Raw genomic sequence first — 15,096 nt, forward strand, 5'->3', positions numbered from 1 at the left:
TGCTTTGATTAAGTCGAAGATTAATTCCTGTCTGCGTACAGTGGTCTTCCCACGCGTGTATTCATTAAAATCAATTGTTTGACCAAGATCTTCTGGACCTGGTTGTTTGTACTCTCCTTCCTCAATTATGTGAACCTTAACAACGCCTACTGGCTAAAGAAGCTGACTGCACTCCACGAGCGTCTGGCAGCACAAATGAACCAGCTGCTAGTTAACGAGAGACACCCGGAATGACTAACCGAAGGTCGGACGGTCCTGATCCCCAAGGACCCCAAGAAGGGACCGGTCCCCTCCAACTACCGACCAATAACCTGCCTCAGTACTACATGGAAGTAGGGCTGGGCAAAACGATTATTTTCCTAATCGATGAATCTAGCGATTAATTTTTCGATGCATCGATTAATCTAACGATTCATTTTTCAATCCAATTCGATTTCGATTCGATTCGATTAACGATTTTTTTCCCCATTATTTGACTTGTATAGCAATTTCACATTTACTAATTTATGTATATAAATGAAAAACACAAATTTATTCATTTGATGACCTTTTAATAAAAAAAAAATTGCAAAATAAAGTTGTAGAGGTCGTACAATCAATACAATAGAGATAGCATTTAACAAGAAATGAAATGTGCAAACATATATAAAATTAAGGAAAAGTTAACAAAACATTTCAAATAAATAGCAACAATGGTGTCTTTAAACAAACAAAATGTAACATTCACTTTGCTTTCTGCCAAAAAGTGCTCTTCATTCACAAAACAAAATCCACAATAACATTGTACTACAATCTTCTGTTTTTAACAAAAAATTTAATGTTTCTAGTCATTAGATGGCATAACTTTGACCTATAAGATCAAGCTGGAGAAGCATTATGTATAAAAACAGCGTTCAAATAGGATGAAACACATTAAATTTGACAAATCAAGAGTTCATTGTCATTTTGCTTTTGCAAGCACTTTAACAATGTTGTAATAGTGTCCACGACGGCTACGTTTAGCAGGTGGTGCATTATCCTTGTTAACATTTCTCCTGCGGCCAATTCGCTGTCTCACATTTTTGTCTTTCGCCGATTCTGATAATCAGCCTGCATGCATTCCGACTCATTTTGCCAGCATGGGCCACAAACCAAAAAAACAATAACTTAAGGTTATGTATATAACCCCGGTTCTCTGAGTAGCATGAGTGAGTGTCTCACTATGGGAACGCCTCCTGCGTGACCTCATCAGAAGCTCAAATACCATTACGCCAGCCCTTACAGGCTGGCTAGGTGACGCCCATGTCAGGAGGGGCCAGTGCCTCCCTATATAATAGGCTGACATAGCGTCAGATGTCATTCAAAACAAGCCCACCACTTCCTCGCTTCCATAGCAAGGAGGGCGGTCTGGTGAGACACTCACTCATGCTACTCAGAGAACCGGGGTTATATACATAACCTTAAGTTCTCTTTCATAGCATTCGTTTCGTGTCTCACTATGGGAGAAATACTGACTCCCGGATTGCCAGACATGCCTGTTAAGAAGACAACTGTCCCCAACAGCACTTCACAGGGGATAGGCCCCCACCCGGGAAGAACCTGCACTGAGGACTGAATGTGCTAGGTTAGGTGCTGTCACATCTAACCTGTAAAACCTAGCAAATGTATGAGGTGAGGTCCAGCATGCAGCTGCACACACCTCCTGAATAGAAACTCCCCTAAAGAGAGCCCATGAGGTCGCCAGACCTCTAGTGGAATGCGCACGTAAGCCAGCAGGGGGCTGAAGGCCCCTGCTAGTATAGGCCAAGGCAATTGCTCCTACTATCCAATGGGAGAGGCGCTGTTTAGACACAGGCTTTCCCATATGTGGTTTAGCCCAGGACACGAACAGCTGGTCACTTTGTCTGACACTCTGGGTTCGGTCCATGTAAATGCGCAGAGCACGGACTGGACACAAGGTATGCAGCCGCTGTTGCTCCTCTGAGGAGAAAGGCGGTGGGCAAAAGGCCGGCAGTTCTTTAGGGGAACATGTGCCGACAACCTTCGGGACAAAGGCAGGGTGAGCCGCATACTGACCCTCGTATTATCCGAGGAGAACTGAATGCATGACTGATGCACTGAGAGAGCGTGTATCTCTCCCACACGTTTAGCAGAAGCTAAAGCAATTAAAAGAGCCGTCTTCAAGGACAGAAATTTCAACTCAACCTGTTCCAGGGGTTCAAATGGGCAACAGGAGAGCGCAGCCAATACTGTGGGAAGGTCCCACGATGGAGCCAATGGCCTAGACGTAGGCAATTTACGCCGTGCACCCTTCATGAAACGGCATATTAAGGGATGCTGGCCAACAGTCTTTCCCTCAAAACCAATATGGCAGGCTGAAATTGCTGCCAAATACACCTTGATGGTGGAGAAGGCTTTACCCGTATCAATCAGGGCCTGAAGAAATGACAGAATCACAGCCACAGAGCACTGAAAATGGATGGCCTGTGATTCTAAGCACCAGCTTTCAAACACACGCCACTTATGCTCATATAGCGTCCGAGTAGACGATGCTCTAGAACACTGAATAGTGTCGATAACACTATGAGGGAGCCCCACCGTGTTCAGGTTAAACCACTCACGGGCCAAGCCCACAGAGCCAGCCTCTCTGGGTGGGGGTGGAATATTTCCCCCCGTGCCTGAGACAGGAGGTCTCTGCGTAGTGGTAACAGCCAAGGTGGGCCGCACAGCTGCTGAAAAATCTCCGCCAGCCAGTGTTTCCCTGGCCAGTGCCGGGCTATCAGGATCATATAGTGACTTCTCTCCCTCACTCTGGCCAGAGTTGGAGAAATGAGGGCCACTGGGGGAAAAGCATAGAGGAGGGTTCTCGGCCACTCGTGAGCTAGAGCATCCACCCCGAGTGGAGCTCTCTGATCGTTCAGCGAGTAAAACAGGGGACACTGAGCATTCTCCCTGGATGCATAAACATCCACGGTCGCCAGACCGAATCGCAGCCAGATCTGCTTCACCACCTCCGGGTGAAGCTTCCAGTCCCCATACAGCGGGTTGCCCCTGGAGAGAAGATCTGCTCCAAAGTTCAAGATCCCCGGCACGTGAGTTGCTCTCAGTGACAGCAAGTGAACACTGCTCCAGACTATCAGTCTGTGTGCCAGCGTGTGTAACTTGGGGGACCCCTGTATGAGAGCATTTGTGTGACAAGTTGCTCCCTGGCGGGTTGGGGCTGCCACCAGCCAATCGTCGATGTACGTGGCCACCCGAATGCCCTTTTTCCTGAGCGGGGCCACTGCTGCCTCGGTGCATTTCACAAACACCCTTGGGCTCAGTGAGAGACCAAAAGGCAGGACTACAAACTCGTATGCCATCCCCTGGAAAGCAAATCTCAGATACTTTCGGTGTGGGGGATATATGGGGATGTGGAAATAAGCATCCCTCAGGTCGATTGATGTGAACCAGTCGCCCGCTCGTACAAACCGTAGCAGCGAGGCGTGCGTCAACATCCTGAACTTGTATGTCCTCAAATGCCGGTTCAGGGCACGGAGATCCAGAATGGCTCTCATCCCCCTCCCCCCTTTCTTTGGCACAAGGAAATACCTCGAATAAAATCCGCTGTGCATTTCCTCGGGAGGGACAATTCTTATAGCTCCTTTGTCTCTCAAGGTGGAAATTTCCTCCAGGAGAAAACTGGCAGACTCGCCCGGAGCACGAGAGTAAACAATTTCTTTGAATTGTGGTGGAGCGACACTGAATTGCAGCCTGTAGCCCTTTTTCAATGTCCTCAGCACCCATGCTGACTGAGTGCAGGTGGCCCAGTTCTTCATGTGGAGAGACAGAGGGCTCACTGGCCACTCCACCGAATATGGCGTTTTGGCGCCCCCTTGTGGTCGCAGCGCGAAACATACGCCATTTCGGCGTCCCGTCACCTCTGTCACAGGCGAGCGAGGTGACGGGCCCATCTGCATCATCACAGCCGTGGAAACGCGAGTCTCCACGGGCTGCGTTATGGCAGACAGTGCTCCGTTTTTCAGCATGTTTGATTTTCTCATGTGTTTTGCAACACTCGACAGCGCCCTCGGCAAACTGCCTGGATGCGCGTGTCGGGGCTTTTTTAATACAGAATGCATGAGAGAAGTGCTCGTGAAACAACACTGCGAACTTTGGCTCGCTTTCCCTCTGGCGGGTCCGGTGACAGGAACACCGGCCCGAGTCAAGCACTCTGTGTGGAACATGTCCCGTTGAACTTGCTCTGGAACGGAGCTGGGAGGCGGGAGGGTGGCCCATGAAAGGGGGAAACTGGGTTCGCTCCCGCCTAGAGGAGAGGCTGTCAGGCCGGCCGCTTCTTCCTCCTCACGATCGCGGCAGCGGGGGGAGGAGGAGGGGCCGCTTGAGGTCTGGCCTGGGGAGACTGCTTCCAAGTCCATGGATTCTTAGGGGCCCCGGCAGCCTGGGGGGCTGCTTGCGTCTTAGGCACTTTGGGAATCCTGAAAGCGGGGACCGGGCGAGACGCTGCCTGCGCGAATGACTGGCGCTGCTGGGGTGGCGTGCTGGGCCCTCCTCGGCAGGCAGAGTTTCAGAGCTTCATCATCTCTCTTTTTCTCCTCACATCTCTTCTGCATGGATGTAACAGCCGCACCGAAGAGACCGTGAGGGACGACAGGGGTGTCGAGGAGTTCCTCTTTTTCCTTAGTCGTCAGGTTGGTGAGCCCGAGCCAGCGTGCTCGCTCCTGAAGAACCATGAGGCCCATGGCTCTCCCAGTAGCCTGTATGGCTACCTTGTAGAGGCGGAGGACGTGTTCAGTTATAACGCAGATTTCTTCGCACACTGTGGTATCTGTGTTAGCTGTCATGTCCTCTTCTAGCTCAGCTTGGTAAGCCATTAGCATAGAAGAGGCATTGTGGGCTCTTACTGACAGAGTCACTGCCTTGTAGCACTTATCTGTAAGGCTAGACTGGAAGCGGTCTGCTTTGGAGGGGAGAGATGGGGCCGATGAGGACAGAGACGTCTTCGGGTGAAGATGGCTCGCCACCAACGGCTCCACTTGTGGCATTCGGCGGAGGCCGATAGACTCCATCCCCTCACAATCCAGCAGGGAGCTCCCCACGATGGGGTGTTTCTCGCTGCAAGGTTTTGCTTTCCACGTCACCGCTATCTCATCGAGTAGCTCAGGGAAAACAGGCAACACATGCTTCCCCGTCTTTTTCGCCTTCGGCAATTTCTTACCGTCAGAACGAGACTTTACAACCTCTGTTTGTATGGCGGGCCACGGGATGTTGAGCCTAGCGGCTGCGCGCTTGCATGTCCTGCATGTCGAGATCCAGGGGAGACGGCGGTGTCGGTTTTTCAACCTCGCCGGTAGCCGAGGGCTTTGCAGCCCAGCTGATGCTAGCCAAGGAGGTGGAATCTTCCTCCTCGCCGTCGTCAGACAGCAGGAGCTCCGAGTCAGCCGATTCATCTCTGTCCTCGTTAGCATCTCCTCCCCAGGTGACTCCAGCATCGCGGAAAAACACACGATCTCCGTGTGCCTCCAGCGACGGGAAAGCGGTCGCGATGGGCTGAGGGTCTGCCTCTGCCCAGCTCGGCCCTGGCGTTGCGGCCAAATCATCGGGCATCTCAGTTTCTCCTTGCGCCGCAGCAGCCTCACACAGCAAAGGGTCGCCACCCGACAGGTTAGCCTGGCGAGCTAACCTGCGGCGGAGTAGTTTGCGTGGGAAAGCCGCGCAGTGGATACAGTCGTGTGCAGGTGTCAGGGCAGCCTGAGCGTGAGATAAACCCAGGCATGCCGCACACACGGGGTGTGTATCCCAGGCAGAAATCTTCTTGCCGCAAGGACAAAGTTTTGCAACTTCGTTGGCCGTTGTAGCCATGGTTAGCTAGAGGGTTGCGCACGTTAGCGAGACTGACACTGAGTGCGGAGAATATTGCTATTCCTCGCTAACGTGGGTTGAAAGGTGTTGTTACTTTTCTACAGGTATTGCTGCCTAATGTGTAAAACCGCTAGCGTCGAAGGGTATTGCTACCTGATGGTGAAGCTAGGGGTACCTTTATTAGCAAAGTGTTGCTACTTCGCTTTCGGAAAGTATTGCTACTTCCCTGGGTGAAAGTATTGCTACTTGGCACCAGCACTAGCTACAGAACAGTATTGCTACTGCTTGTATGCTAGTGGACAACTGAACAGCTGGGAACAAAGCGCCCGGCGACCGAGTTGTTCACTCGAATCTGTGGACAGTTTAGCTTTAGCACCCAATAGCACAGTTGTCTACAGGCTTCTGTGAGAAGCGAGAAGAGGTTTTTGAATGACATCTGACGCTATGTCAGCCTATTATATAGGGAGGCACTGGCCCCTCCTGACATGGGCGTCACCTAGCCAGCCTGTAAGGGCTGGCGTAATGGTATTTGAGCTTCTGATGAGGTCACGCAGGAGGCGTTCCCATAGTGAGACACGAAACGAATGCTATGAAAGAGAACAACTAAACAGCAGCTGCTATATGTTACTGCTAAGCAGCTTAAATGAGTTTTGCATTTACGGAGGTTGGGTGTTTATCTCTGTGTCTATAAGTGAGTGTACGTCTACGTGGGGGGGTGTCTGGATGAATTAACGGGTAAAAACTAGCGTTAGTAAAAAAGTTGAAAACTTACGGTGGTTTGTCCTTTGCAGAAGCTGCTCCTGGATGCAGTCGTTTGAGGTGCTGGTGCATAGCCGTCGTGCTTTTATGATAGGCCATTTCCACCTCACAAAGCCGGCAAACGACTGAATCACTTCCTTTTCTGTTAAAATATCCCCATACTGTAGAACTGCGTGTTCAGGTGGAGTGATTTAAGTTGACTGCAACTGCCTCACTCATGATTCCGCTACTCGCTGCCGCCATGTCTTTTTTTGAAAGTCACGACGCATCGACGCAGATTTTTTTACGTCGACGTATTTTTTGCGTCGACGTAATCGATTACGTCGACGCGTTGTCCCAGCCCTACATGGAAGCTCCTGTCAGGCATCATATCGGCTAAGATGAACAGGCACATGGGTCAATACATGAGCGGGACACAGAAAGGAATTGGCAAGAATACCAGAGGTGCAAAACACCAACTACTGGTAGACAGAACAGTCAGCCGAGACTGCAAGACCAGACTGACCAACCTGTGCACTGCCTGGATTGATTACAAGAAGGCCTATGACTCAATGCCCCACAGCTGGATACTGGAATGCCTAGAATTGTACAAGATCAATGGGACCCTAAGAGCCTTCATCAGGAACTCAATGGGGATGTGGCGTACAACATTAGAGGCCAACTCCAAGCCCATAGCACAAGTCACCATCAAGTGCGGGATCTACCAAGGAGATGCTCTGTCCCCACTGCTGTTCTGCATAGGCCTGAACCCCCTCAGTGAGATCATTAACAAGACTGGCTACGGATACCGACTACGGAACGGAGCAGTTTTCAGCCACCTCCTGTACATGGATGACATCAAGCTGTATGCCAAGAGTGAACGAGACATCGATTCACTGATCCACACTACCAGGCTATACAGCAATGACATTGGAATGTCGTTCGGACTGGAGAAGTGTAGTCGGATGGTAACAAAGAGAGGGAAGGTAGTCAGAACTGAGGGGATTGAACTACCAGAAGGCAACATTGCAGACATAGAGGACAGTTACAAGTACTTGGGGATCCCGCAGGCGAATGGGAACCATGAAGAGGCTGCTAGAAAAGCTGCAACCACCAAGTACCTGCAGAGGGTCAGGCAAGTCCTGAGGAGTCAGCTGAATGGTAAGAACAAGATCTGGGCCATCAACACGTACGCCCTGCCCGTGATCAGGTACCCTGCTGGGGTAATAGGCTGGCCAAAGGAGGAGATAGAAGCCACTGACATAAAGACAAGAAAGCTCCTTACCATGCATGGAGAGTTTCACCCCAAGTCCAGCACCCTGAGGCTGTATGCTAAGCGGAAGGAAGGGGGCCGGGGACTGGTGAGTGTCAGCATCACAGTCCAGGATGAGACAACGAACATCCAAGAATACATTGGGAAGATGGCCCCAACTGACTGAGTGCTCAGTGAATACCTCAGGCAGCAGAAACCCAAGAAAGAGGAGGGAGACGAGGAACCATCATGGAAGGACAGGCCCCTGCACGGTATGTACCACCGGCAGATAGAGGAGGTGGCTGATATCCAGAAATCCTACCAGTGGCTGGACAAAGCTGGACTGAAAGACAGCACAGAGGCACTAATCATGGCAGCACAAGAACAAGCTCTGAGGACAAGATCCATAGAGGCTGGGGTCTATCACACCAGGCAAGACCCCAGGTGCAGGCTGTGTAAAGATGCCCCAGAGACAATCCAGCACATAACAGCAGGGTGAAAGATGCTAGCAGGCAAGGCATACATGGAACGCCATAACCAAGTGGCCGGCATAGTGTACAGGAACATCTGTGCCAAGTATAACCTGGAAGTCCCGAGGTCAAAATGGGAGATGCCCCCAAGGGTGGTGGAGAATGACCGAGCTAAGATCCTGTGGGACTTCCAGATACAGACGGACAAAATGGTGGTGGCTAACCAACCGGACATAGTGGTGGTAGACAAACAGAAGAAGACGGCCGTAGTGATCGATGTAGCGGTTCCGAATGACAGCAATATCAGGAAGAAGGAACACGAGAAGCTGGAGAAATACCAAGGGCTCAGAGAAGAGCTCGAGAGGATGTGGAGGGTGAAGGTAATGGTGGTGCCCGTGGTAATCGGAGCACTAGGTGCGGTGACTCCCAAGCTAGGCGAGTGGCTCCAGCAGACCCCGGGAATAACATCGGAGATCTCTGTCCAGAAGAGCGCAGTCCTGGGAACAGCTAAGATACTGCGCAGGACTCTCAAGCTCCCAGGCCTCTGGTAGAGGACCCGAGCTTGAAGGATAAACTGCCCGCAGGGGCGTGCTGGGTGTTTTTATATATATATATATTAGGGGTACAACGATACACAAAATTCACGGTTCGGTTCGATACTTTGGTGACACGGTTCGATATTTTTTCGATACAAAAAAATGTTCATGCCTTTTTAATTTATCATTTATTACAATTATAAATATATATTTTAACTCAAAAGTACAGTTTTCAAATTTAATGTTGCCGAAACAACAAAATAAAAAAAATAAATCTATCTGATCGAGGAATCACTCATCTTTGGAAAAAAGAGTTTATTACAGAGAAATGGCTCTTTCCAAAATAAAAGCTATACTATACGCTTCTTCTGGGCTATATTCTCAGCAGCATATTAAACATATCAGGTCCCCATAAGGAGAATCATGTGCTAACGGCTGTCTAAATGATAAAGTTTGTAGCATGCGTGCTTGTTGTTTTTGTCTGCTTCTACTTGTCTTTGCACTAGGATGATGTCAGCATAAATGTGCAGTCGTTGTGTTCATTGTCCATTCGTTGTGATCCCACTAGTGCTGTCAGTGTTAATCTCGTTAAAATTACATTAACGCCATAACGCGGCAAATCTCTGTTAACGAGTTACCGCGGATCGCCCCGTGCTTGGGGCTGGACGGCGTCAACACGTTAACAAGCTAACTGCGCTAACGCACTAGTTCCCACCAATGTAATTGAGCATTGCGTGGCACATCCAACATACTGTTTTACTTTTGTCCATCAGGGTCATGCTTCACATGAAAACCAAGATAGTTCCAAACGCCAGATCTGAATGAGGGTGGGGGAGGTTCAATTTCAGGTAGCGTTGAGGGAGTTGCCATGTTGCAACGAGCTTTGCTTCTGTCTTGCTAGCTTGCGCTGCGCTCAGTGGATCTGCACTCGACAGTGCAGCCTAGGCGGAGTAGTCGAACGCAGATCCACTGAGCGCTCAACACAGACAGCATCGTCAGAAAAAAAGTTGATAAAATAAATAAAAAATGTTGTATTTTTCGATACATATGCGTACCGAGCACTGTACTGTACTGTAAGCACCGTATCGAACGGTTCAATATCGATACTAGTATTGTTGCACCCCTAATACATACACACACACACACACACACACACACACACACATATATATATATATATATAAATAAATATATATATATATATATATATATATATATATATATATACACACACCCAGCACGCCCCTGCGGGCGGTTTATCCTTCAAGCTCGGGTCCTCTACCAGAGGCCTGGGAGCTTGAGGGTCCTGCGCAGTATCTTAGCTGTTCCCAGGACTGCGCTCTTCTGGACAGAGATCTCCGATGTTATTCCCGGGATCTGCTGGAGCCACTCGCCTAGCTTGGGAGTCACCGCACCTAGTGCTCCGATTACCACGGGGACCACCGTTACCTTCACCCTCCACATCCTCTCGAGCTCTTCTCTGAGCCCTTGGTATTTCTCCAGCTTCTCGTGTTCCTTCTTCCTGATATTGCTGTCATTCGGAACCGCTACATCGATCACTACGGCCGTCTTCTACCACCACTATGTCCGGTTGGTTAGCCACCACCATTTTGTCCGTCTGTATCTGGAAGTCCCACAGGATCTTAGCTCGGTCATTCTCCACCACCCTTGGGGGCATCTCCCATTTTGACCTCGGGACTTCTAGGTTATACTCGGCACAGATGTTCCTGTACACTATGCCGGCCACTTGGTTATGGCGTTCCATGTATGCCTTGCCTGCTAGCATCTTGCACCCTATATATATATATATATATATATATATATATATATATATATATATATATATATATATATATATATATATATGTGTGTGTGGTATAAATATTAATTAATGTGCATACATTCTTATATTTATACATATATTTATTCTCATAATTTTCACATTCCTGTTATATTTGGCTTGCATCCTGTCTCTTGTATTTTGCACACTACTGTTGTTTGTTAAACTTGCACACATGTGTTATAACAATAAAAGTGATTTGATTTTATCTCTTTTAGTGGGTTAGCTGGCATAGTAGCTTTCTATTAATACCAAATTATCAACCCTTGTCCATGTATGCGTTGTTCCATTGGCCACCTCAAAACCTAATGTGTAGATAACTTAGATTTGTATAGCACCTTTCAAGAAAGGAATCAACAATTTTTTAATTTTTCTTTTCTTTTTTTTTTTACACACAGGTCTTTTATCTATAATGAAAAGGACCAAGAGTGTTGGACAGCAGCGGTAAACTCCAAAACAGACAGTGTCTTTCGCAGAAGCACCATAGCTTTATATGAAAGAAATGGTAACGATCCTCATTTTTCTCTATGAATAATACAAACACTAAAGCCTATGTTTTCATGCTGTCCTTTCTGTCGGCTACAGTGGCCAGTCTTTTCTAGTTTACATGTTTTTTGTTTCCAATGTTTTTTGTTGACATTGTAGTTAATGTTTAGCATATGTGTCATGATGAGTGAGGTACTGTGTCTATAAACAGCTTAATTTAGTTTTGTAAAACATCACAGAACTCGGATCAGATAAATTATTTACTATAGGAAATGTGTGATAAACATCAATAAATCTATTTCTAGTCTTTTCTTTCCTTTTCTTTTAGCATATCTTCTGGAGTGTTTAAATGGAATAGGAAGAGATTACAGGGGAACAAAGTCCAGAACAAACTCAGGAAAGATCTGTCAAAGATGGGACTCAAGCTACCCACACAGGCCAAAGTATGTGTTTGCATTTGATTTTGCATCATCATTTCATATCCTTTTATGTCTTAGTGAAAGTTTTTCGAAATGTTTCTGCTGCAGTTTCAAGCCGCAGAGCCACCCACAAGCAGAGCTTTACTCCAACTTCTGCAGAAACCCTGATGGGGACAGCAATGGACCGTGGTGTTACACTACTGATCCTAACACCCGCTGGGAGTACTGCAACGTACCCAGCTGCTTTGGTAAGTTATAATGCATGGCCATGATATTTGAGATAAATCAGTGTTTTCCTTCACAGAGGAATGGCTGGTCTGAAATAATGAGAATTACAGAGGAAAAATCTCCACCACTGAAAACAGCTTCACCTGAAAGTTAAACACTGCTGTAATTTAATTTAGTTTCATAAAACATCACAGAACTCGCACCGGATAAATAATTTATATTATGAAATTTGTGATAAACATCAATAAATCTATTTCTAGTGATTTTCTTTTCTTTTCTTTTCTAGCATATCTTCTGGAGTGTGTAAATGGAATAGGAAGAGATTACAGAGGAACAAAGTCCAGAACAAACTCAGGAAAGATCTGTCAAAGATGGGACTCAAGCTACCCACACAGGCCAAAGTATGTGTTTGCATTTGATTTTACATCATCACTTCATATCCTTTTATGCCTTTGTTAAAACGTTTCATAATGTTTCTGCTGCAGTTTCATGCCGCAGAGCCACCCACAAGCAGATCTAGAGTCCAACTTCTGCAGAAACCCTGATGGGGACAGAAATGGACCGTGGTGTTACACTACTGATGCTAACACCCGCTGGGAGCACTGCAACGTACCCAGCTGCTTTGGTAAGATTCATACATGTTATTGTGTTTGTTTTGTTTTGTTCAGCTGACATACATGTCTAATTGTCCTCTAGCAGCCATTTCTCTTTCAACAATTGCCATTTGGTTTGGTATTTAATGTAGCTAATATGTGAAATATAGGCACTACACAATGTTCTGAAAAACTGAACTTAAAAGGCTGCAAGGCCAGATACCACTGGGTAATCTGGGCGTTGGCATCCTTCATGCAGTGGAGCCACTGCAGCAGGGCATGGTCTGAGCAGAGGGTGAATGGGCATCCCGGGAGCTGGTAATGAAGGGAGTCAACCGCCCACCCGATCGCTAGGCACTCCCTTCCCACAGTGCTGTACCAGGTTTCTCGGTCCATTAGCTTCCAGCTGATGTACCAACCGGTCGGTCGACTCCCCCGACCTGCTGGGACAAAACGGCCCCCAGCCCTCTGTTTGAGGCATCTGTCTGCAGGAGAAAAGGGAGAGAGAAATTAAGTGTGTATAGCAGCAGCTCCCCACAGAGAGCCTGTTTCACCCACACAAACGCTGCCTGGCACTGCCCTGTCCACTGGACCAGATCTGAGGCACTCTTTCGATCAAGGGGCTGGTCAGGTCCGCAAACCCTGGCACAAATTGGCCATAATAGCCGGCCAGCCCCAGGAACCGTCTCACCTCCATTTTGGTCTAGGGGCGCAGGCAGGATGCAATCGCTGCTGTCTTCTCCACCTGAGGACGAACCTGCCCGCCCCCCAAGTGGTACCCCACATACTTTTACCTCCTTCTGTCCAACCGCACTCTTCTTCGGGTTGGCTGTGAGCCCCGCATGTCTCAGGAACTCCAGGACCGCGGCCACCCGCTGCACATGCTTCGTCCAGGTGTCCCTGAAGATGATAACATCATCCAAGTGGGCGGCAGCATTTGCAGTGTGTGGTCTCAGCACCCAGTCCATGAGGAGCTGGAAGGTACTGGTACAACCCGTATGGAGTAGAGAAAGCCGTCTTTTCCCTGGACTCTCCAGAAAAGGGAATTTGCCAGTAGCCCTCAGTCAAATCCAGCGTCGTGAAACAGGCATTGCCTAACCGGTCCAGGAGCTCGTCGACCCGGGGCATGGGGTAAGCATCAAACTGTGACACCTCATTCACCTTGCGATAGTCAACACAGAACCATATAGACCCATCTTTTGTCACCACAAGAACGATGGGGCTATATCATAATTCTTCTATTACTCCCAGCTTTAGCATCTAAGCCAATTACCTCTGAACAATTTTTATGTTCGGGTAGCCTGTAGGGCCATGAACACACCATATGCCAGGCTGCACCAGGCTGTTGCAATGCAGCATCAACTGCTCTCTGGGCCTGTGTGAGATAGTTATCACAATGAAGGGAGGCAGGAGTAGTGGAATTTGGTACCTCCGGCCTCAACTCATCTCTTTCCTTAACCAGGCTCACCGGAGAAGCGGTTTTAGCAGTCCAGCACGTACTGAATTTCATTTTTTGCGGGGCTCGGACTTTTCTCCTGCCTGCGGCTTCCTGCCGTACAGTAATTCAAAGGTAAAAAATCCCGTGGAGGCCTGGGGAACTCCCCGCACTGCAAACAACAGAGGGTCTAACTAGCGATCCCAATTGTGTTCAACCTCATGAATGAACTTACGAATCATGGACTTCAAAGTCTTATTCAGCCGCTCCACGTCAGTCTGAGGGTGGTAGATGCTGGTCCAAACGGATTTAATGCCCTGTAATTCATACAGCTCTTTGAGTATGCGAGACAAGAACGACGTGCCCTGGTCAGTCAGTATTTCTTTCGGAATACCAACTCGGGAGATGACCTGAAACAGTGCCTGAGCCAGGCTCTTTACAGAAATGGTGCGCAGCGGCACTGCTTCCGGGTATCACGTTTCATAGTCCACCAGAGATAATACAAAGTGATAGCCGCGTGCACTCTGGTGGAATGGCCCAATGAGGTCCACACCAATGCGTTCGAATGGGACCTCCATTAAGGGTAATGGATGCAAAAGCGCTTTTGGAACGGCTGGCTGGCTCACCATCTGGCAATCCGGGCATGACACGCACCATCGGCGCACGTCTGCCCAGCCAATAAAATCGGGCCATTACTTGTTCCTGAGTTTTCTTGCATCCCATGTGCCCTGCCATGGGGTTGCAATAAGCCGCCCGGGAAATCATTTTCAGCCGGCTCCGTGGCACCAACAACTGGGTGTGTATTTCGTTAGTGTGAGTGTCGCAACTCACTCAATACAGCCTACTGTTCTGCAATTGGAAGTGCGGGTAAGTCTGCATAGCTTCAGGGCACACCAGGTGACCATCAATATCTATCACTTGGTCATAGGCTGAGTGTAGGGTGTCATCACAAGACTGCTCCAGTGGAAAATCTTCCATAGGGCGTGACACAGAAGACAGAAGGACCTCCGTAGAAGGACCCACTTCTTCTTCCCCACAAAAGTCAGCATCGGACGACCCCGCGTCACCACTGAGCACCATGCAGACATTACACGCATCTACCAGTCATAATCGCATCCCCATGTACTGCTCCAACAAGCTATGAAACCCCAGCCAATTTGTACCCAAAATCAGGGGACGCGACAGGCGCGGGCTAACCGCAGCCTTTCCCCTATGCATTTTGCCCCGGAATTTTAGCAGCAGCGGTACTATGGAATAC

General features: G+C 48.5%; 1 protein-coding gene across 1 annotated transcript in view; it reads left to right on the plus strand.

Moving 5' to 3' along the window:
• Positions 1–15,096, plus strand: part of LOC101475336 (plasminogen-like) — a 30,464-nt gene that overhangs the window by 7,871 nt on the left and 7,497 nt on the right. Inside the window, exons 3-7 of the mRNA XM_076874092.1 lie at positions 11,076–11,182; positions 11,492–11,606; positions 11,691–11,830; positions 12,097–12,211; positions 12,296–12,435. Coding sequence (XP_076730207.1) covers positions 11,076–11,182; positions 11,492–11,606; positions 11,691–11,830; positions 12,097–12,211; positions 12,296–12,435 — 617 coding nt within the window. The remainder of the gene's footprint in view (positions 1–11,075; positions 11,183–11,491; positions 11,607–11,690; positions 11,831–12,096; positions 12,212–12,295; positions 12,436–15,096) is intronic.

The sequence above is a fragment of the Maylandia zebra genome, linkage group LG15 (genome assembly GCF_041146795.1).
Source record: "Maylandia zebra isolate NMK-2024a linkage group LG15, Mzebra_GT3a, whole genome shotgun sequence".
NCBI classification, from domain to species: domain Eukaryota; kingdom Metazoa; phylum Chordata; class Actinopteri; order Cichliformes; family Cichlidae; genus Maylandia; species Maylandia zebra.